The sequence below is a fragment of the Tympanuchus pallidicinctus genome, unplaced genomic scaffold, assembly GCF_026119805.1.
Source record: "Tympanuchus pallidicinctus isolate F22 unplaced genomic scaffold, pur_lepc_1.0 scaffold26, whole genome shotgun sequence".
Classification (NCBI taxonomy): Eukaryota; Metazoa; Chordata; class Aves; order Galliformes; family Phasianidae; genus Tympanuchus; species Tympanuchus pallidicinctus.
Genome location: NW_026294743.1, coordinates 2,836,378 through 2,859,852, shown reverse-complemented (window position 1 = coordinate 2,859,852; position 23,475 = coordinate 2,836,378). Strand labels below are relative to the sequence as shown.

Here is a 23,475-nt window from a genome sequence, read left to right as displayed (position 1 = left end):
CCTTAACAAGTCACTTCATGTGAAGAAGAAAATCAAAACTTTTTTTGCTGCTTGCTCCAAGAATAAGGAGCCACAGGAAGTTGATGCACAACCTGGTGTAACAGATGTTTGGACTATATGCTTTTTGGTAATGTCTGAAAGGCAGATTGTCACCCAGTGTGATTGTCAGTATCGTGCACTATCAGTAATCGTGCATTCGGGGAGACACAGCTTATTCATTTCAGGTTTGTATGAGCCTGGGTGCTCAGTGGTTTCCCACATATCAAACACACCAAATGGAACAATCCATGCTATACTAAGAAGTTACAGTTAGTAATTTTTTCAGTCCTCCTCACAATGATCAGTTCATAATTTACATATAATTATAATAGTGCTGACTTCATACTTCCACTGCTATGCCTGCTCAGGGGAGGGATCTTCATGAGGGCAGGGGTCTTCTTGACCTATGAGTGTGAACTTGGATATTACAATGAAGGTAGTTCAGCATGGACCTTGAGTTGTGTTGCGAAGTTGGCAACATCCTCAAAACATTTAAGTCATGCCCCCCTCCAGGCCTGCTGGCTCTGGTTAAAGGGTACTATGTGTTTATTCTTCTGATACCTAACACAGCGTTAGCTCAGTCTTTGGAGTTGGTCTTAAACGGGAATAAATGGAAATAGCTCTTGCAGGAGGCAAAGTGACAGCTCTCTGGCTTCTGTGCCAAAATCTGATCATTTTTCTTTTTAAACGTTTTAAAAGTAAGTGTCATACTCAGAGGAGACGAGAACTGCTGGAAAGTTGTCTCTTGGGGAAGGTAAATGTTTGACTATTTTCAAGACACAAATTCAAATGTCAATAATCAATGGATGCTGGGAGAAGGTACGTTAAATAACATTGGATTTTTAAAGTTAAAAAACTAGACAACTTTCTTCATTAACAATTATGTAGATTCTATTTGCTGTGGTTCTTGCCTCTTCTCATGTCTAACTGTGCTGAGCATTTATGAAAAGTACTTAATGGGATCCTTTCTGCATCCCTGAGCTGTGATACAAATAAGGAAGTTAGCTGGGAGAGTTAGAGCTGCTTGTTTGCCTGAAACTCGGGTTTGGAGTTGTTTCACTTTCTGCACAGCAGAGGATCACCTAATTGTCCCAGCCCTCTCCACCCACCAAAAACAATCACTTATGCGAAGCCAGGCAGTTTCCTATGGGATCTCCTGTGGGAATTTGAGAACAGTCTCGCAGAGTGTTTTACTGTCTGCTTCGTGTTGCCGGTAGGGTAATTGTGAGCCCAGGAAAGCAGAGCTTTGTTTTTAGGCGTTTTGCCCAAGTATGGCAGTTTTAAATCCAAGGCTGGCTGAACAGCTCTGTGTATAACACTCATTTTTGTCCCACGCCATTCACAAGCTGCATGTGGGTCTGTCTGTATGTCAATCCAAAGATTGCACAAAAGATAGCGGCAGTGGAGGAGGGGGAATAAAGCAGTGCTGATATTAAGAGTTGGTTGATTCCAGCTCATCCATCAGCAGACAGAACACGCAGTAAAAAGCACGTAGTTTTTGATGTGTAAAGAGTGGCTGATAAGTGGGTAACAACTTCATTTCCTTTCAACTGATTCCAGATTGCCTTTTGGAGAGGGTCCTGTTGTTTGGCTTAGCCTGTTGCACTGGTACCTTGTGAGTAAACATAACCTTCTATGGCTCGTGGTTGCTCAGCCATTGGAGTAGCAGCTCCTATTTTCCCAGAAAGACATGTGTATTTGGGAAGGCAGATGCAGACCGTCATCTGTTGACTTGCGGTTTAATCTTTATTTTGCACTTCCAGCTGATAAGACCACTTTGTGCAAAAGTAATACAGGAAATGATGCATTGCAGAAACCAAAAGTGGCAGAAAGGGAAACAGAATGTACTGGCAGAAGCTCAGTGCTAGAGGCGTGCTTCTGGCTTCTTGGAAATGAAAATCTCCACCTACACGACCTTTTTTTAGTTTGACACCACTATTGGAATTTAGCATTCGAGTGGTATATAGCAGCGTGGGGGGTTTTTTTGTTTGTTTGTTCATTTTGTCTTGCTTTTCTTTCTGGCTAATTCAGGACCTGGATCTTCTCTGGGCAGGGTGAGCATTAGCAGCAGGTTGTAGGTGCAGCTCGCAGCTGCTAAGCTGTCTTGTTTTCATCTGTATTTCCGAGTACTGTGTCCAATGGGACTGCCTGTGCTCCAAGTGTATTTCTTACTGGTTGCTGCTCCAGAGGTGCCAGCTATTAAGATAACACTTTTGGTTGTGATGCTGAAATGTATTTTGGAATGTGTGCTTTTTGGAATGGGGTGTGTGCTCGTTTTAGGATGTGATCCAAGAATGTCAGAAAATCTCTTCCTATAGCGTGGCTGCTTGGGGTTACGTCTGAATGTCTTTCTGGTCTGAGCAGGCCTTATGTGCAAGCAGATGTTAAGGCTGTATTTTCAGACTCTAGTGAAAGCATACTATTTTAATAGGCAGAAAGCTTTATCCCTGCATAACAAGTAGTTTACCCATCTATTTTTGAAGAAGCTTGGTAGAAGTGGGTCATGTCATGGTAATCAATGCTGATACAGCTCTATGGATGTAGACTCAAGCTTGGGTTGAGATTTAGACTTTTAGACTGGTTTCTTTTTCACTGAGAACTTCAATGCAAGTATTCTAATTATTTTTTTTTGTTGTTTTAAATGTGATAGGTGTGAAATAGAAAGCTTGATTGCTTGATAATAGTGGTGTACATTTTGTGTGTGGAACGTGTGTTTTTTGTTTTCTAAAAGTAGAAGAAACATTTAGAAAATGGAATGAGATAGAAGCTATATATGAGTTAAGAATAACTCCGGTACTTGCATGCACATCTGAAGCAAGTGTACTGGATCTCTGATAATAAAATGCTTGAACTAAAACAGCATTTTAGTAGAGCACTTTTGAATGTATATAAGGATAAAATATACCTGGAGCGCAGTCAGTGACAGTAATGGAGTTTTAGTTCAGTTAACAGCATAGCTCATGCTCAGGTAACAAAATATATTGTTAAATTTGCCCCAGGCTTATGCATATCTTCCATTGCGCTGACATTTCAAGTAGAAGTCTCAGCGTAAAAGACATGGGAAGTACTGCTACGAAGTGCAGGTAGATGTGGTCTTTATCTTAGTTCAAGATCATTATTGACATAAATGTAGTTTATGCATTTGACCTAATAAAGTGGAACCTTTGCAGTTAGGTAATTATTTTAGTGACAACTTACTTGAATCAAGTGGATGGGTTTCAGCTTCAAGTGCTTTAAGTGTAGAGGTACGCAATGAAGTTACAGGTACGACAGTTAGGAGCGTAAGTGTGGCTCAACATTTACAATTTCAATTGTAGTTGTTTTTTATTATAAACTTGCATTTCAGGCTCATGGTTGCTCTGATACCTTCTAACCTGTCTGTGTATGGGTAGTTGTATGGATTTATTTATTTATTTTTGTCTGGTGGTAACAAAAACATTTATATCCTCTTCTTCTACGACCTGTTGATATCTCTTCTGGGATACATTTCCCGTCTGTCTTCATGCTTCATTTGAATGTTTCTGTTTTAGTGCTCCTTATCTCCTTGTTCCCCTGCTCCCCGTGACACAGGTGAGTCTCCTGCTTGCTCCTAACCTGAGTGAATGTGAAGCCTGCTGCTCACAGAAGATCCTGTAACAAGGACTTCTCGGCAAGCAGAGTTCTCCCACCTTCACCCATCACTTCATTGCTGTTTCATGCCTCCCAGCTTGAAGATCACTGGTGGTAACCTGAAACCCTTATATCAGTTTTTCCTCTTTCCCTCTCCTTCATGTCTTTGAGCACATCAGGCTGGCATTGTGAAGGGAGCGGTCAGGATGTAGTCAGTGAAAAAAGTTCGTGATGTCTTTCCCTTTCATTCTGTTTATGCAAGGGCTGCTTGATGGGTTGGGAAGACAGAGCTTTGCTTTCTTATGGAGAGATGAATGAGGGCATGGATCTTGCTAGTTTTCTGTTTTTGGTTTGCCACTCAAAGTAACTCGGGTGAAGCTGAACAGTTTGTCTCAGATCGTGATACGCATAGGTCCCATGCAGTAATTTTCAATTTGTAGTGCTTGCAGAGAGCTGGGTAGTGTAGTGTTGTTGATGTATTTTGCTTCCATCTTCACTGGGAAACCAAAACCAAAAGCACTGCTCAAGTTGCGTGAGTTTATTGGGATGTTTTGCTGTGTGAAGTTGCCAAGTTGATAGGCTGTAGGCGTGTACTTTTCACTTAACAGTGTAAGATGAAATATAGGGGACTGTTTTAAGCTGAATTTGATGAAACTATGTTCCTGCAATGTCCTTTTGTTCCTAACTGTTCCTAAAACTTTGTCCTTTTGGCAAGTATGTGAGGGACTACAATTGTGACTTAATTTTTCTTTTTTCTGTCCGCTTTCTCACAACACTAAGCAAGGCTACGCTTGGGCAGTGAGCAGAAGCATTATTTGAAGCTGGCAAATGCGGTTGCCGTTGCTGCATGGCACAAAAATTGCTGAAGTTACATAGCAGGTTGGATAAGGGAGCTGAGCAGAGGGGCAGTTGTCCTTCTACCTTCTAAATTCCCCACCTTCACACTTCTTTCCTGCTTTTCCCTAACTCCCTCCAACTTTGTTTTGTTTTGTTTATGCAGTGTCACTGTTTTTCAGGGCAATCCCCTCATTTATTCAGGACTGTTTTGGTAGCAAGAGTATAAAGGCTTCACCAGCAAGCTCTGCTATTTAAAAGTCCTTGTCAGACTGTTCCTTTGAGACTGCTTGAGACTGCTGACGCTTTGTGTTTTTGTTTTGTTGTTGTTCAGTTGGTCTTTGGCCATACTGCTCTTGAGGGGTGGAATGTTTATAACTGTTGGTGATTAACTAAAAATATAAAATCTGTTTGCCTTTTTCTCTCTTCTCCTGCAGGTTCTCAGCCGGAAGGCTTTAGTACGATGAGAAGGCCGCATCTGTCAGGGGGGAATGTCAGCGTGGCTGTCCTGGGACGGGAGGACTGAAACAGCAGAAGCACCACCATTATTTGGGCAGGCTGCTTTTGACTACTGATTGAAATCTGCCGTGCAGCTGCGGTGGAAGAACAGGACAGTCTCCCCTGCTTGGTCTGTGGTATCCGGTGTGACCAAGTGGGGTCAGCATGAACGTGACAAGTTTATTTTCCTTCACCAGCCCAGCGGTGAAGAGACTGTTGGGGTGGAAGCAGGGAGATGAAGAAGAAAAATGGGCAGAGAAGGCTGTTGATGCGCTCGTGAAAAAACTGAAGAAGAAGAAAGGTGCTATGGAGGAGCTGGAGAAAGCGTTAAGTTGTCCTGGTCAGCCCAGCAACTGTGTCACAATTCCTCGGTCCTTGGATGGCCGGCTTCAGGTTTCACACCGGAAAGGGCTGCCACATGTAATTTACTGCAGAGTGTGGCGCTGGCCAGACCTGCAAAGCCATCATGAACTGAAACCACTGGAATGCTGCGAGTTTCCTTTTGGTTCAAAGCAGAAGGAGGTTTGCATCAATCCTTACCACTACAAGCGGGTAGAAAGTCCTGGTAAGTTCTTCCTTGTTTGTACCTTTGCACCTTATCTAAACAATGCAAAGTATGGCAGTTAATCAAGTGACTCATCAGCTTAAGTAAGCAGAAGTAGCTGTTTGCACACGTCAGATTTGTACTCTGCAATCTATCTGGCTATAAGCATTGATTTGCAGTTTTCCCTTTCATAGGATGAATACTTGCTATAAGTGCATTTTATCACTGTGCGGTGGCATACTCTCTGTATGTGCCTTAGGTTGCTGGACCTATTGCTTCCTGGTTTTGTTGGTGGCCACTATACCCCAATTCATTTTATTTTTTTTCTGTTTTTACTGAACTGTGCAGGTTGAGTATGTGTGAAATGGTGCAGGAGGGATAACTGCAACTGGGTGAAAAACTTTCCTGTATGGCCTTTCTGTTATTATTTCAGTTCTATCTCTTCAGCTCCTTCACCCTCCAGAAGATACTACTGTCTTTAAGACCTCCTACAACTTTGGAATTTTGAAGTCTGTGAGTTTTTGTTGTTGGTTTTTTTTTTGTTTTTTTTTTTTTTTTTTTCAGACTACAGAATATACTCTTTGAACCTGGAGCTTTGATAGTGGATTTTTTTTGTACATGAAGTTTTTACCTTTAGCTGTTCTGCAAGTGGTGTCTGTTTATCCATTACCCACTTGCACGCTTTAACAAGTGCAGCCTGTTCTCTGTCTCCTCTTCAAGGGCCAAATCCCTTTTTAGTAAATCTGTGCTTGATTTGCTCATGTGAGTTTGTTTTCAGAATATTTCCAGGGACTAAGATGAAATGCGCTTAAACACGTCTCCAGTAGTCTCCAGTTACTTGTGAGGTTGTACAGGGACATCTGCAGAAATGCACTGCAGGTGTGAGTGGGCCTTTCTGGTTTAAATTTAGGAAATCTGTCTGCGTTAGCCACTTTGTAAACTGTGAGGCTGTTTCTGCAGAGTGGCATGGATTGTTTAAGAACTGCAGTGGAAATGACGTTACCAGATTATTTTCCTGTTAATGGAAATTGCATTTATCTTGTATTTGCAACACACAGTGCGTATCTGGATGGCAAATATTTCCCTTTGGTGTGTTAGTATTGGTTTGGAAATCATGCGTGTGATACCCATTAAGTATGTCTTCTATGCAGCAGATGCTTTAACAAAGGAACCCTCTGCACTGGAAGAAAAAAAAAAAGAGTTTTAAAAGATTTTAAGGGTTGTATCTTAAGCAGAAATGGGACAATAAAATACATAGTTTGTGCTATTTGTTGTTTGCATGTGTCTGCACCAGGTGCACATGTTCAGTGTTTCAAAGTACTGAAAAGTAAGATTCCCAGAGCACATCTAGTTCAGTCAGAGTGAGCAGCAGTTAGGCTCTTGCTGTCATGGTAACACCAAGTGATGTGTTACGACTCATTTCCCTTCTATCTTGGAAGCAGTTACTGAGTTCGAGAACATTCTAATGCTCATCATTTATGCCATATGTATTTGTATCCTGCCACTTCACTGAGATATACACGGTAGGGTAGAATAGAACTTTCAAAAGATGTCTAACTAAAATGTTTCGAGTACTGCTAGGTAGCTTAAGTACTTGGAAAGTGGTTTGGGGTCCTGTGTCATCCTATAGATCGTGTAATTGGGAACCAGCAAAATGTTATTAACCGTAAGCTTGAATTTGGGATTCCTGTTAAGTTGTTCTGGGGTAAGATAAAAATTTCTGGAGTTTGTGTAGTTAGGGAATGTTTGCTGTTGGAAAAACTAAGAGTGTCTTAACCAGTTTGGAGATGGTAGCAATGAAACGTTTCCCTTCTGCCCAGCCACTGCCCTTAAGGAAAAACTAGGTACTTCTGGTCATCTGCTTCATAGACGACTGGGCAGCTTTCTTGTTTAGATGAGGGCTGGAATCAGCTTGTCAGAGCTGATGAAAGTATTCTGTCCTTCAGAAGATCAGTGTGCCGCTTTGACCAGCTGAAATTTTCTGGAGAGGAGTGCTGAACGGGAGCTACTTTCTGCCTAGTGAGCATAGGTGTAGATACAGGCTGCAGGTATAAAAGTTGTGTGTATGTGGCAGTCGCATATGGAGAACTTTCAGTGGATTCCAAAATGCAAGAGTGGGGTCTAAGGCAGAAGTTTTCACTGAGGTGTCTGACTGGGTTTGTGAAGGAGGTTTTTCCACTTAATTAATTAATATCAATCATTGTTTTGAGGGATATTGCTTGGATAAATATGGAATACGTGGCTTTTGGGAACAGGTGCTAAGTGAGCTGCCATTTGGCCTAGAGATGTGCACTTCATAACTTACAACATCTCTTCCTTTCCCTTCCCTGTTCTTTGTCCCCAGAGTGTCAGTCTCAGCTTCAGTTCCTGACAGTCACTCTCAAATTTGGCTAACCGTTTTCCCCATTTTTGCCCGGACATCAAAACACTGTTATTGCTTCCTAAGTGCTTACAGTTGGAGTTTAATGGATAGGGGAAATTCACGCGTGAGTCACTGTTTCCAAGAGCCTACGTACCCAAGCAGATATCAAGACTCGTGTTTCCAAGGTTATCACCACAGCCAGGAGGATTGGAGTTGTACTTGACTAAACGAAGCTAGAAGTTCAAGGGAGTGCATGATGGGCACTCGGTGCAGGCTGTACAAGTACATTGCGAAATCCTGGCTCTGCCTGCCAGCTCGGTCAGCGCTGCCTCAAACAGTCCCACCTCCTCAGCTGCTCTGTAGGGTGCTGCCTGGGATGGGATCAGTGTGCTCTGTTCACTTTCCTGCTAGTTGTCACGTGGACACCAACGTGGTTGGTGTTTGTGTAAGTTCTGAAGGGTGGATTAACGGTAAATCCTCAAATAGATAAAATCCTGTAGTGCTTTCAGTTGGGAAATTAGTCTCATGGATGCTTTTATGTTTTCACAGTGCCAGAGGGATGCAACCTTGCTATTCAGCTTAAAAATATGAGCTTGGAAATCTTTGCAGTTGGCATGCTGTTGTCTGTCTGTACCACTATCTTGAATTTAAGCAAGATTTTTCTCCATTAGGGAGGTTGGATAAAAACTGGTTGCGGGGAGTTTTGGGGAGGCTGAGGAGAGAACTGCCTGGAGTTTCAGAGTCTCCCAGGTGTCCCTAACTGCTGATATCCAGCAAGAGACTTGGGTGTGATTTGGAGTTACGGTAGTAACTTCTAACCTGCTTTAGAGGCTCTGTGCAGGCACTGGCACCCATATGGTCACAAAAACTAACCAGACAGAAATCTGCTGTTTGGAGATGCCATCCACAAGCAGCTCCTGCATTGGGCTGTGCCAGCGCAGCTGTCTCCGTGGCCTTGTGCTGAAGCAGCCTGGCAGTGTTTTGTTCCCATCCCACTGCTTCCTTATCTCATGGACTGATCAGGGTCATCCAGGGGATAGAGGAACACCCATGTACCCACAGGGCCTCGCATCTGGCCCGTGGGTGGGAGCAGAGGTGGTGTGAAACACGCAGGCTAAGTGGAGGCTGTTTTGTTGCTGAGAACAGGAACACATTCTCTGGTGCCAGGATGAAATATTGTCTGGAGGTGTGTTACAGTAGCTTGCTGGTGCTGTTTCATAGGTCTGTTGGGTGCAGAATTATTTCTGGTGCAGAAATGGCTGTAGTTACTAGGTGTGAAATTTTTTCCCTTGGCAAGGCGAAGCAAAGCTTTTAATTAAGGAGGGTAGGGTCTCGATATGATGCCTTTTAAAAGCTGGTGCAGTCAGCTGAATTGGTGTGCTTGTGTGGCTCAATCTGCTTTTTCTCCTCAGTTTTAGCTTTTGGCTTAGAGATACTTGGAGATGAGGCTTCTGTGCGCTCTGGGACTCTTTAAGTATGACTGAGACCCAAGATTGGGTGTAAACACTGGGAGAGGAAAAAGCAAATGTGTTGTTCTTCAACTGTGTTTGAAAATGCCACAAATGACCTTTCTGGTTTTGCTGGAGAACACATGAAATGGCATCCCAAAGTCTTTCTTGAGATGCTTCTTTCTTTCCTCCTTTTAGTCTGTAGTTTTTGTTTCACGAAGTTGCACCCTCTGTTTCTTGCCTCTCTCTTTGGTTATGCCAATGGAATCAGGTGAAAGATATGACTCGGAATTTGGAGAAATTAAAAAGCCTGGATCTAGTTTGCTCTAATAGCAAAACAGGGATGGGATAGGGAAACAGGGAGGATGAAGAGGTGCTTATGTTGACACTGCTTTTCAAAAGAAAAAAAAGGAGGAGGGGTGGTTCAGTTCCTTTTCTTAGCTGAACAGAAGGAAGGAAGGAACTGTGTGTTTCATATTCCCATAGAACTGATGGGTACCAGCCATGGGTTCCATCTGCTGCAGAATTGTGTTAGCTGGCCCCTGCTGCTTGTCAGCCTACTAGATTAAAGAGAGTTTATAATATTTTGCAAAGGAAGCAAGAGAGTTGTTAACTTTTCCTTTAGCTTGGTGTGTGGAAGCCGATGGTGCAGAGTATTTTATGTAGGGTGTATACAAGCTCACAGCTGTGTGGTATCTTCTGACAGTGGTGTGCTAGAATGTGCTGGTGTATTTGGGGCTCAGGCTCAGAAGAAGCCTGCTTTGCACAGATCTTAGAAAGCTTAAGCCTGGCTTGGGAAATGTAGTTATGTTTTGGTATTCATTTCTGGAGGTGATGACTAATGCTGCACTATTCTTGAACCAAACAGTGCAGAGGAGCACTAAAACTGCTCTGTCAGAACCAGCTGATGTGCTTCAGAGATTCTCGTTGTGTTCATCAACCGATGAACTCTTCTGCTCGCATGCCTGTATTCTGCCTAAATTGCAGAACAAGCAGTGGATGCTTATTTGTGACGTGGATGAAAGCGTTGTCAGAATGGCTGAATTTTTAATTTTGTCTAAGCATCATGTTCCTTTCCAGTATAACCATGAATTTAAAGTAGATGTCTACCTCACTAAGCTTGTCTTCAGCAGCAAGAAATGTTTAATGTAAATATAGAGGTGCTTTATGCCAGGAGAGCAGACGGAGTCTGTCCCTGGGCTTTGTGAAGAGCAGTAGCTGTGTTGTGCTGTTTGTGCTTCCAGCCTGTGACTTTAACCTGATTGCTTTCATACTTGTCTTTGGTCTTCTCTGTTCTTCGCTCTGAATGTATCTGTCAGGCCGCACACCTGATTGTGTGCACCTGAGGTGCAGAAGGAAACTCAAAATGGTGGAAATCCTGGGTAAGGCAGGTTGAGATTTGTGCAACCCTGGAATTGGATGCTCCACAGACAAGTGTTGCTGCTCTGGTACTCAGCAGAAGAAAAAATGTTTAAGGGATCTTTCTAATACTTTGTGAAATCATACATATATTTGGTTGTGTGATTGTGTAGCTTGTGCTGGCTTATGTTTGCTCGTGTGTGCTCTTTCTCCATATCGGTACTGTACCAAAAAAAGAAGCGGGCCCATTAGCCAAGCCCAGTCTCGTTCCCTGGTCCCCACCTAGGCTAGGATTGCTGTGTATGAAGCTATGGTACCCAAGCTGGTACCTGTTACATCACCACAAAGAGCGCTTAGGCTTCAGATAAGCAGCAGAGTTCAAATACAGTGTGCTTGCTGCTTGTGGCTCTGGCTGCTTGCGCAGGCATCATCAAATGGGCAGAAGCTATAATTCCTCCAGGGTCAAATAGGGAAGCAGGATGGAAAATGGGGGGGAGCAGCAGTTCCCAGTGGGACTGCCAGCTTGCCTGGGCTTCCAGGGTTCCCAGGGCCTGCATGGCCCCAGCACCTGGAAGGGACCGGAGGCGGCAGGAGAGCCTCCGGCTGCTTTCCGGCCAGATGGAGAAGCTTTGATGGTCAGGGCTCAGGGGAGCTGGGGACCAGCTGTGTGCAGCACTCCCCCACTGCCTGGCCTTCTGGAGGGTGGTGCTGGATAAGAGGGGATGCAGGGAGCACGGAGAGGAGCCTTGTGTGGGGAGTGTAAGGGGGGGAGACCGGAGAAGGAGAATGCGCGTGCAGCAGGAGGAGGAAAAGAGAGGAGTTGGGGGGGAGGGGGGAAATACTAGAGGAACAGGTCAGCAGCTGATTTGAAATAGAGAAAAAGGAGATCCGGTTTACAAAACTAATTTACAGAACCAGTTTACAAAAATTCCCCCTTTATTCACATAGCAGCGTTTGTGCATCTCTGGAGGCTCAGGGGTGTGTGAGGAGAGGATGGCGTTGCTGGGAAGTTTTGCCTTATTGCTGCATAACCCTGCTGTTGGGCATAACTTTAAAAATAGCATGTTACAACAGGTGGGTACAATTATAAGATAGTTCCCCCAAAATAGTAAACAACTGTCAGTTCGTTTGGCAAGGAGTGTGAAACTTTCCTCATTTCAGTTTTGCTGAATTCACTTTTAGAATTCCCCACCAGAACCGAAGCAGGGAGACAGAAGAGAGGGGGATGGCCCAAACTTATTTTTCCTTGGGAAGGGAAGCTGTGTTAAAGGTACAGAAATTGTCAAGAAGGATGTTAGTTTGTTTCTTAATGTTTTTAATTAATGAGATGCAGATGTTTCTTCAGACTTAGGAGAGCAGACTTCATACTTGAACCTATTCAGTAGGATGGTGATTATGGTTTTCATACAGGTAATTTGAACTCTGGACTATGTAAATGTCTAACTTAATGCACGCTATCACACTGTAACTTTCTCCTGTACTTACTCCTATATCAGGAGTGCTTCTCCCTTCAAATCAGCTTACAAGAACTCCCTCACTAATGTGCATATGATTAGTACTAAATTCTGAAATTGGCCTTGACAAATGTCAGTTTAATCAAAACGTTAGCTTATCAGAGCATCCGCAAGTAAAATCTAATGTTAACTGAATATTGTAGTGCAGGAAATGTACTAATGTTACTTGCCAAATGCATTTAGACCAGATGTCTGATGTAAAAGTCAGCGAAGCAACAACTGTGCTTTTTTTTCTTTTTCCCTTCTGTTTTTTAAATGCAGACTTGAGTTGCAACTATGTAAGATGACAAAGCAAGCTGTGGGGTCTACAGAAACTGCAAAATAAGACAAAGGGTTGAGAAAGTTCACAGCTTTCTCCCGGAAGAGAAAGTCTGGAATGTTTGTCTGTCTGTCACCCAACACAGACTGCTGGACAGCTATTGTTGAGCCTTTTCCTTTGCAGCTACTAGAAAGTAGGTTTGGAGCAACTGCTCGAAAGGCTGGCAGTTCTGCTGCTGTGCTCTGCAGCCTGTAGCACTGTCTGCTTCAGCCAGGAGGTATTGTAACAACAGAAAGTAGCGAGATCCTTGGGGAATTGCATTTGCCACAACAGTAATTATTTTTAACCAAGAGTAAACTTGATCCTAAGTGTAGGCATTTAAGTGTCTTTCTATGTGAGAACTTGTCCTCTGGTCAAAAAAAATTCAATTTTGCCAGGTGTTGTTTGAGGCAGCACAAGACGACCTAATGACATGAGAACTTCTGTTTCTGTTTGGTGTTTTATTGTTTACAAGCAAGACCTTGGCAAGACATGTCAGTCAGAGAGCCTCAGTGACTTGTTAATGCTGGAGACAGCAAGCAGAGGTAAGCGCTGAGCTCGGTGTGTGCTGGTACCTGCTCTGTTCCCACCATGGGACTGGTTACGTGCTGGGATGTCACAGCCTGCTCCAGCTACACTGGCCTCAAAGGCAGACACTGAGGCAGAAGTCTTTAGAAGCATTGAAATTTGTTAGTTTAACATTGCTGCTGTGCTTTAGGATTTAGTGTGTGTGTGTGCGCGCTGGCTCGGTGTTTCTTCTTTTGTTCTCTGACTTTTTCCTTCGCCACTTCGTCTTTACAGGAGGACGCATCCAGAGCATTGAGTGAGCCTTGTGTATTCATGTCCATCCCCAGATAGTGCCAGCTGCTGTGTGAGGATTTCCTTCCTTCTCGGCATGCAGTTTTATTTTCCCCATGAAACATGAGTGACTTTGCATAAATTCATATGAAAATAAAGCCGTATGATGCTTGCAAATTTAAGTACACAGTCTAATTATAGTGCCTTGAGGCCTTTATAAGGGCTGAAGGCCCTGTTTTCATGTAAGGCTGCACAAACACTTCTACATAACATGTATCCACCAAGTTGTCATGATTTTTAAGGGCAGGGTGGTTAAAAGTGAAGAAGCAATTGCTCATCTTTTACTTATTTATTTGGTAAAGCTAGCAGAAATAGTGGAATTTACCTTGGAAAGGGTGATCAGAGCCTGCTTGCTTATGTGTGGCTGCTTGGAATATTCCATTATTTGTTCTTGGAATTTCCAGACATGAAAAAAGAAATCCTTGCCCAGATCTTCATGTAACAAGCCCGTGAGGGAAACTAGCTATCATCTGGGCTTGTGTCAGGCAAGCAGAATTCATCTGGATAAAAAATAAGGTACTTGGAATGCGCAGTGTGTTCTTTGCTCTGGAGTAGGGTTTTTTCTTCTTTTTTTTTTTTTTTTTTTTTTTTTCTTTTTACAGAGCGGCTTTAAAAAGTAAGTTGCAATCATAAATCAGTGACTTTCTGTCTTTGCTGAAACCATTATCTCTGGAATGTGAAATTAGAACAAAAAGGAAAACCAAGAAAATGTTGAGCTCAGCACACCTGTTAGTTTTCTGAAGACTTGAGATACAAAGAGCAGAGATCAGTAGCTTTCTTCAAAGGCCGCTGTAGCATTTTCATAAAAGCATTTCTTTCTTGGTGTGGTTGGTTGGCACATTGATCTGAACAGCCCAGTTGTCTTTGGTCTATATTCTGTGTTTTTGACGTTCTTGGCTCTCAGATGAAATAGCCCTGTGGGTGAAATTGCCCTTTAGCTGTAATTTCTTTAATACAGCTCCGCTTGTTTGGTGCAGGCAAACTCGGAATGCAATTTGCATGTTAAAAACAAGCTACCTAATTCCCAGGCTGTCTTACTTCGTTGACAGATATAGGATCTCTTCTTTGCTACAGTTCTGCAAACATACCCAGCTTGACTGCGAGGGGGTTTACCTTCCTCCTCAGCCTTTAGCAGCAGTGCTACTAGTAGCAGGCATGTTTCATCACTGGCATTCAGGTGCACTTCTGCAGCAAGATTTAGACACAGCTTAACCCTTAAAACCTTTTAATCCGGTGTTTGAGAAAGTATAGAAATCGAGCTGTCTGACTTGCAGTTCTACTCCATTACCTGGTTTTAACCGTTTTTCTGGGGTTGAATTTACAGATTTTGTGAGATGCTGTTTGATGTGCTTGTTTCAGTAGCTTTTTAAGATAGCAGTGTATTTAGTGTTTCCTTTAAGTATGTGCATCCGTGAATAGAATTAGTGATGATTTAAAATATATGTATTTTTCATACTTTTGCAACTGTTTTCCACCAAAGGCAGCAAAATAGAGATTCTCACTGCAGTGGTGTCCTGCAGAGATCCCCATGACAAAGATGTGCCCTCGTTCATTATTTTGTAGCAACAGGTGTGCTGGCTTAGCACAGAATAACTCTCTCATGCTTTCTCCTCTTCAATTATACCTCTTCCTGAAGTTGGCAGCTGCTGCAGAGATCAGCCTCCTCCTCTGCTGTACTGAGCCCTGGTAGTTTGTTATTCCATATGGCCGAGGGCTGCAACCTGACCAGGAGCTCACTGCCTTAGAGTGGGGTGAGGGGAACAAGAACGGTATGTAACCCCCTTCACACACTGAATTCCTGGCACCCATTCCTGCTCATGAACTGCCCAGTCCCACTCATGGCTTTGCTCACGAGAGGACGGTGTTCAGATGAACTCCTCAGTGACTCCAGCGAGAGCGTCGAGGCTGCCAAAAACCCTTGTGCCTCAGAGAGATCAGGTTATGGCAGGGAGTGGTTGTCTCAGGGTCGGAATCATTGCAGTGCTGTAGGCTCAGTCCCACTTGATGTGGCCTTCGGGGCTTTTACTCCTGCTCTAAATTTTGTATGCAGGAGAATGTGAATTAGAGGCAGCATTCAAGTATATTCTGCGGTGATGTTTTTGAGGCTGTTTAGGCAGTATGAGTACTGGTCGTTTTCTTCCTGCCATCCTCACTTTCCTGTGTGTATTTTAAAGACTTTGGCATTTAAGTATTTTAGGTTGAAGGAGTAGTGGAAGCACAGGTGTAGGGATGGTTGGGAAGAGGAGATGCTTTCTTGTCTTGAGTCCTTCTGAACTTTGAGAACGTGCATGTGTACCTTGGCAAAATTGGCACTGCTATATTTTAATTACAGAAAACCTACAGAAAATATCCTGCTGTCCAGCTTGTAAGTGCTATAAATTGTATGGTTTCCTGTGATGTCATGCATGTCATTGTTTAATGTGAGACTGCGGATGGGAAAGGTAAGTGATGTACTTTCTGCACAAATTAACTTTAGAAAAGTTAATGGTTTGACCTTCATCTGCAGGAAAGGAAGAGATAGGAAAGATGTGTTTTTAATGCTCCCAAAGTAAGGAAGAACCATAAAGACAGGAAAGGGAAAATACTTTTTAACACATGATCTCATTGTTACTTTTTTTTCCGCTTGTAATTTATGAGTCCAGCAGATGTTGATCATGACAGCTGAAGTATTGCTTGACCTCACTACAAAAGGACTGTCAGGCTTAACAGAAAGTGTTTAATTTGGAGGGATCCTACTATTCAGACAGAGTGGGCCTGACATTTGCTGTGTTGTGAATGAGGGGATTTATGATGTCCAACTCAAATGCTTTTTTTTTATTTTAATTTATTTCCTGGCTTTTTCCAGTGGCTTATGAGGCCTGTGAGAACAGTTGCATTAGAGGCAAGAGGCAGCCTGTATGGCCAAGAGAGATCGATCTTCTACTGCGGTGTTCTGCAATTGGGAACTTCAAAAGAATGGTAGATAGGTGTGCTTTGTTTCAGAAAATGCTGTGATTAGCAACTTTCTGCATTCCTTTTAAAGGGGTGTCAGCTAAAATTGTCATTCCTGAACAAATCTCACTACAAATGACATCTGTCTCGACTGTTTGAGATCCACTGAAACTTGGTGAAGCTGTTCTAGGAAAATGAAACATCAGATTAAATCTTTAAAATAAATATATAAAAGGCAAGCAAAACTGGCTGCTTTGAATTTGAATTTGGGCCTAGGCTTTAGGCTTGGTCTGTAGTTGTAGTGATAGTGGGGTTCTTCTTAAATCCTTGGACACTCCACTAAGAACCTGAATGCTTTAGTGTAAGCAAAGCGCTGGAAGAATCAGTTTCTTAATGCATTGGAAGAACCTGTTTGTCAGAACGATGTTGGTCTTTGCTGTATTTTTACTCGCAGTTCTTAATTCACCTTATGGTGAATCAACTGGTACGAATCACCTTCCTTAATTGAGTGATACAGTCCTGCCTGTGGGGGCTTCTCCTGCGTAGCTGCTCCTGCTGTGCTCCTGCTTTTCTCCTGCATGGCCGCCTGGTCAGGGTGCAGGGCAGGGCTCTCGGGGAGGGGCTGAGGCGTCCTGGCTTGCTTTGATGCTTTGTGCTTTTTGGCAGTCTCTCTTGAAGACTCACAGGGGGCTGCCTGGTCCCATGTGGCTGTGCAGCTGTGAAATAGGTAGTGAATGGATGCAGGCAGGTGTGGAGGGCAGTAACTTCTTATTTCACTTCCTTGTGCATAGATCTCCTGTGTAGGCTCTTTCTTCTCCTCTTTCCTCCGTAACCCACAAAATCTCTCAAACAAGATGAGCTTTTAATCTTTTGAGTAGCTTGGACTTTGCTGTGAGGCATTTAAAGATAGAAGATGAAGTGTTGGAAAAAGAGCTGATTCTTTTATCTTGATGTAGCTGGTATCATGTTCATATTCCCAGTTAAAGAGGCCTTTGTTTCCTGCTACTGAGGAGGCCTTGAGAGTGTGGGGAGGCCAGCAGTATGTGATGTGTTTCTCTGATCATGTAGTAGCATTTACTTGGAATTCAGTGGCTGCTTATTTTGTTTTTATTATTTTTGTGTCACTTTATTCAAATTGCATTTATAAACTGACGTTTAGTGTTAATAACCATTTCAGTACTAATCTAGACAAGAACCTAGCCTAGGTTAAAAATATAACTGCAACTGTTGGAACCAGGCTCAGTTCAAGGTCTGTATAATGTTAGTATTTTCTTCAGAAAAAACATATCTGTCCTTGCTAGCAAGGTTTTAGGTTACAGGCCATTACATGATTAGCAAGATCACAAGTAGAGTAGAACAGAGTGCCTGTCATGATTGTGCTGTGGCTACTTCAGTGTTTTTTGGTGCAGAAAAAAAGCCTGCACTGCTGAATTGCTGCTTATGTTTGGATCTTCCCTGGCCCTCTAAAATCGAGCTTGTCTGGCGAGCCAGGTAGCTAGCGCGGTCGCTGTAAATTCAAGCTATGCAGTAACTTGGATGAAAGGAAAAGAGTTCTTGCTGAAACGTGTTCCTGGATTCGACTACCTTGTTTTTAAGGCAGATGTGAATTATGCCTTATGCGATGAAGAATGTTTTTTCCAGGTATGGCCTCGTTTTTCTGTACTGAGTCTCTAATGCCGTTGCTTTGTCCTGCTTTCTCCCTTTGCAGTTCTACCTCCAGTGCTGGTTCCACGGCACAGTGAGTACAACCCTCAGCACAGCCTCTTGGCTCAGTTCCGCAACTTGGGACAAAATGAGCCCCACATGCCACACAACGCTACTTTCCCGGACTCTTTTCAGCAGCCCAACAGTCACCCGTTTCCCCATTCGCCAAACAGCAGCTATCCAAACTCGCCTGGAAGCAGCAGTAGCACCTACCCACATTCTCCAGCCAGCTCAGACCCAGGAAGCCCTTTTCAGATGCCAGGTATGGTCGACTTCTGTGACTTGCGTAAAGTGAAAATGTGGTTGAACATAACAAATATCTTTGTATTTTTGCTTAGTAATACTTTATTGTCAGCCAATGCTTGTGTTCAGGAGTAAACTTTAGGTAATGAAGACTTGGTTGGTCTCTTGTAATATTATTGAGGCTGTGAATTTGTTTCCTCTTGAACACAGTTCAAATGTTACAGGTGAAATCTTCTGGGACAGAGGAAAGGATTCCATGTCATGAATATTCTTGGGAGATGGTTTGACAGCGTATTGCATAGAGTGTAGAACTTAATGCACAGGGAGAGTAATGCTATGGATCAGTCTTGCTTAGGAGAGAGATAATCATAAATTCAGCACAGAGCTATAGTTCTACAGAAGGATGTTTGTCCACGGTATCATGCTGCTGCTACTTGATAAAGTTTCTTCACGTAGTGATGTAATTTCAAAAACCAAATATATATCAACTGAAAAACATGGGAGGCTCTGAAAATAAATCTTGAGAATTCTCAATACGTAAATTCAAATAATTAGCAACCTTTTTTTGCTGAGCTGTTTGCAGAAAATTCTGTGAAGCTGTCGTTATTGTATTTCCGTACAGGGATGTTAAGATACTGCGGAAGCTGCTTATGAGGGATCTCTTGACCTAAATGTTAGGAGTAAAGCGTCTGTACAGAGTCCATGGATGTTCTGTTTATGTGTTTTTGGGGGGGGCTGTAGGAGAGCATGTGTAAACAAAAGCCAACGGGCTTGTGAAAATGTGCTTTCCGCTATGTGAAATTAACACTTAGATTTCTAGTGCTGATAGTTGTGTGAAGATGACTAAACTTGCAGAGACAGGAGGGAAGGAGAAAGAGTGGATGTATTTGGTGGTTGGTTTTTTTTTTTTTTGGTTGTTTGTTTTTTAAATGTGAAAAGTTGCAGCAGAAACAGCTGTCTTATTTCTGCATTCTGTTTTGTTTTAAATATGACCAATGTGGTTGGGTCTCTTCCAAAGGCTTCTCTAGCAGGAAGGCCTTCCTGAACATCGTCTTGTGGAAGCTTGCTTGATCTTGAGAGGTCTGTTCTGTCTGCATACCCATAAAGACAAATCATGGGCTGCAGTGAAGAAACTGATTGAGAGGAAAGATGCGATGCTGATGTCCATCATGTTTAGTTCTGCACAGCTGTCCATCTTACTCTGTTAGGGAAAGAGGAGGCTGACTATTGGAAATATAAAAAAAAAAAAATATATATAATAAAAAGATCAAGACAGATGTCCAAAAATCTCGAAAACTTTCTAGAAACTCGCTGATTTTCGTATCTGTGCATCTCCAACATTGTGCTTCCATGCACATGAATGCCCAAGTTTTATTATAACAAAAAGCTTTTGAACTCCACTGCAGACTGCTAAGCTTTAAAGCAGTCTTGTTGTTGTTTTTCTTTTCCTGCTGCTTGCTCCTCCAAAAAGGAAGGGAATTAGCAATGTACCAGCTAGCTTTAGACATAAAAATCTCAGCTTGGAAATCAGTGGTATGGTTTTCTTGCCTTTTCCTGGTGTGAATTTGGTTTTCAGGTTTTTGGAGGCACCCGTGATTCCTTACTGTGGTGGCTGGCAGCCAGTGATGGCGGTAAATGTGGGATGAGCAGCAGCAGTGCTCACGAGAGGCAATCTAACCTCAGCTTTTGCAGTAAAAGCTTGTAGGCTTTGGGCAAGGGTTTCTCTTGTGCATGCGCCTCTGTGATTGCTGTGACGAAGCGAGCCTTCTGCTTTCCTGGAAAGCGGTGCCTTTGGCAGCTTCTTGCAGCTGCTGGGGAGCTGTTTAGGAAGCAAAGCAGGCAGCAGGAGAGCAGTGCAAGCACCTGCCTAGGGTGCTTCAAACAGCATGGTGACAGTGAGTGAGTACGGTCGCAGTGCTTAGGATGGTTTTTGTGCTAGTGGTTCAGTGCTGAGCTGGCCAGTGCAGCCAGTAGGAGATGGCAGCAAATAAATTCCAAACCCGAAAGTTACTTCTGCAGAACTGGGGTTGATCAGTACTTTCTACTTTTTCCTATCTAGGGAGATGGAGCTAGTACTCTCTAGTTGTAGTGACAGAGTTGTGGATCTATCAGGAGTGTCTGCATGCTTCACTGAAGCAATCAATCAAGCAGAAAAGCTGAAGCTAAAAGCTTTCTGCTCCGAATTCTGTTCACGTGTACAACATTCAGTATGTACTTCAGACCTTTTCCTAAGAGCTCTCTATGTGCTGTTTGTGTAATTTTCTACCTGCCAAAGTCGTGGACAGGCAGTGTAGCTAAGTTTTCTTTACTGGTTTGATGGGGGGAAGGAACTTGTTTCTATTGTGCTTGTGCTTGATACGCATGGTAATTTTCTTTGCTTTCCTGAATCAAGGTCCATGATTGCTTTCTCTGATTTCTGATGAGTGGAAATTTATAGCTGAGTCAGACTGGAAGCATTTCCAGACAAATGCTGTTTATGTGAATATGTATATACTTTAAAGAGAAGAAAGGGTCATCTATCTCTTCTGTATTTAGCTGATACTCCTCCTCCTGCTTACCTGCCTCCGGAAGATCAGATGACACACGATACCTCCCAGCCAATGGATACCAACATGATGGCACCTGGAATCCACCCTGACATACACAGAGGAGGTAAAAACATTTCCTTCTCATCTTCTGCTTCGCTTCTTAACAGTGCATATTCAGAATTGTTTGGTTACTTCAATATTGGATGCGTATTGTTTGTGGACATCTTTATATGTAGAAAAGAAAAAAACATGTCATTTCTCTTCCCTGTTGCTGTAAGGCATGAAACAATAAATCTAGAGAGAGAGTTTTTACTTTTAAAGTACGTAGTTATTTAGGACCAGAATGCTCTTGTTTAAAAAAACATGGACTTTATTACTTTCTGATGCCCAATCACATCATGGTCAAGATCATTTTATATGTTTATGTGTGGAAATTCTGTTAGTCCCAGAGAAGACAATTATTCAGAATTGAATTTTTGCATTCAATTCTGAAATGGTACACGTGCAGGGAAAGGATTCTCCTTATCTCTTATACATTGGTTTATTGTCACCGTCCCTGGAGATGTTTAAGGAAAGGGTGGATGTGGTACTTTGGGATGTGGTTCAGTGGGCAGTACTGGGAGTAAGTGGATGGTTGGACTGGAGCTCTCTTCCAGCTTCAATGATCCTATGACTGAAGCAGTGCAGTTGGTTCTGTATAGTGTTTACTGAATTGTAGATGGCAGATACAGTCACAGTCTCTAAATGAGGACGTGGTCAGAGAATGGGTGCTAATATGGCCATTATGTAAATGCCTGCAGACGTTTTTCCCAGGCAGTACATGTCACATGTCAGTAAATGTCATAAAACTTCCCATTCTCATTGTGTTTCGGTTCTAAAATCAGTGCTTACCTTTAAGTCCCTGAAGCACATGCTCTGTTTTGTACGGTTACCATTTGGTGATAAGAGCTGTAAAAAAAAAAAAAAAAAAAGTTTTGCTTCTGATGTACCTTTTTGTTCCACTGATGAGTCCTGCAATGACAGCGTTTCAGAATTCTAAGCTGTCTGCTGAGATGACAGCACTACAGGCTTCAAAATCTCTATTTAATAAAATGTTAATAAAATAACCCATTGCTTTACCTACTGTGATGTAGGAATCTTTTTAGCATGTTGTTTTTTTAAAGCCTTTTCGGTCAGCTTTGCTGCTGGGTAAAGGATTTAGTGCATCCATAACATTGTGAGAAATAGCCCCTTTAGAGAACAAACAGTCTTGCACAGTTACTGACCGTGCCAAGAAAGAGCAGAGTGCTGTGCCAGAATGATTATGAAGATCACAAGCATATGAACAATTTAACTATTGTTTGATTTTTTTTTTTTTTGTGCTTGTTTTGTTGCTAAGCTTGATGTCTGTTTTCAGGAAGTATATTTGCACTCTTTAAACAGTTTGGATAGCTTCCCTGGTAAACTATTTACTCTGTGTGGAATGAATTTTGCATGTGATAAACCCCATCTGTGTAGCATTTCCAGTATTCTCTGATCCCATACACTGTGTGTGTACAGTCCTCGCTGCTGCTGAAGGCCCAAAGTACGTTTATCAGTGTTGGTGCCTCACTGCAAACTTTTGCATGCTTATCCTTCTTAAAAATCCATGTGTATGTAATTCTTCTGTTACACAGGGTAATAATAAGCAAGAAGGAAAACACAAACCGTTCTCTTAATACTCAGCCATTCCAAATAAAAGTACTGTCAGTGTTTCTCCCTCTTAGTAGTTAAGTACGGTGGAATCTCGCCTCTGCCTCTTCAGTTAATAAAGTTAATAAATAAGTAAAGCAAAACCAAGTTAGAACCCTTGCTTTTATATGCCACTGTGTGTTGTTTGTATTGTGTATGCATTTACACACACTCATACGGGCTCTCTCTATACCCAGACTGTGATTTCACTACATTTAAAAAAAAAAAAAAACTGTCACGGATCAAAAAAGAACTGTTCTTAGTGTAAACTGGCTGCAGCATTTTTGTTGCAAGCTTTTAGAAGCGTGTTTTTCATGGTGATTTGTTAGTCTTAAGAGCTTTGACTTAACAAGCTGCATCCTGTCAATGGAGTTGGGTAATTTCCATTGTTGGCCCATGCTGGGAATAGAGAGACTAAGCGCACCTGCTCTGCATGACTTAAAGCAAATGTAAGGAAGTTAGTATGAAATCTGTGTGAGAGAGATATGATTCATTCTGGAAGAATGGCCAGCTGGCAGGATTTCTTCCTGACTTTTGAGAACTGGGGTATAGCTGCAGCTTTGATAATTGCTGGCATCTTCGTGTGAGTTGAAAGTGTAGTAATCTCTTACTAATAAGTAATGAATGGTTTTTAATTTTTTAACAGTGATGTGAGACGATAGAACATGCTAGGGATCAGGAAAGACTAGCTCCTTTTTAGCCGTCTTTTAAGCAAGGTATTAATCAGATGCAGACATACTCAAGTTTTGCACAGTAAAATAGGATATGTTGTCCTGCTTTCTGCTATTTGTTACCTTTTGTAGCTGATATGTAATGCTTATTTGAGGGGATTTTAATTTTGCTTCTGTACGTCAGAAAAATCACGATGTGTGAAGAAAGGAAAATATTAACACTGGACTTAGTTGGCTGACTTCAGTGAAGGCTTGGGGTTGAGAGAAGGAATCTTCAGCCAGAGAAACAAGCTTCCCTGGAATACTGATCTTATTTTCATTTTAG

The 23,475-nt window shown here is 42.4% G+C and overlaps 1 protein-coding gene across 5 annotated transcripts in view; it reads left to right on the top strand.

Annotated features, from left to right (window-relative positions):
* The window catches only part of SMAD1 (SMAD family member 1), a 105,433-nt gene that overhangs the window by 73,800 nt on the left and 8,158 nt on the right, over nt 1–23,475 (top strand). For all 5 annotated transcript variants that reach the window (XM_052690120.1, XM_052690118.1, XM_052690121.1 and 2 more), the window contains 3 exons: nt 4,920–5,545; nt 18,003–18,260; nt 20,777–20,893. In XM_052690120.1, the coding sequence (XP_052546080.1) occupies nt 5,146–5,545; nt 18,003–18,260; nt 20,777–20,893 (775 nt within the window). In that variant the 5' untranslated portion in view covers nt 4,920–5,145. The remainder of the gene's footprint in view (nt 1–4,919; nt 5,546–18,002; nt 18,261–20,776; nt 20,894–23,475) is intronic.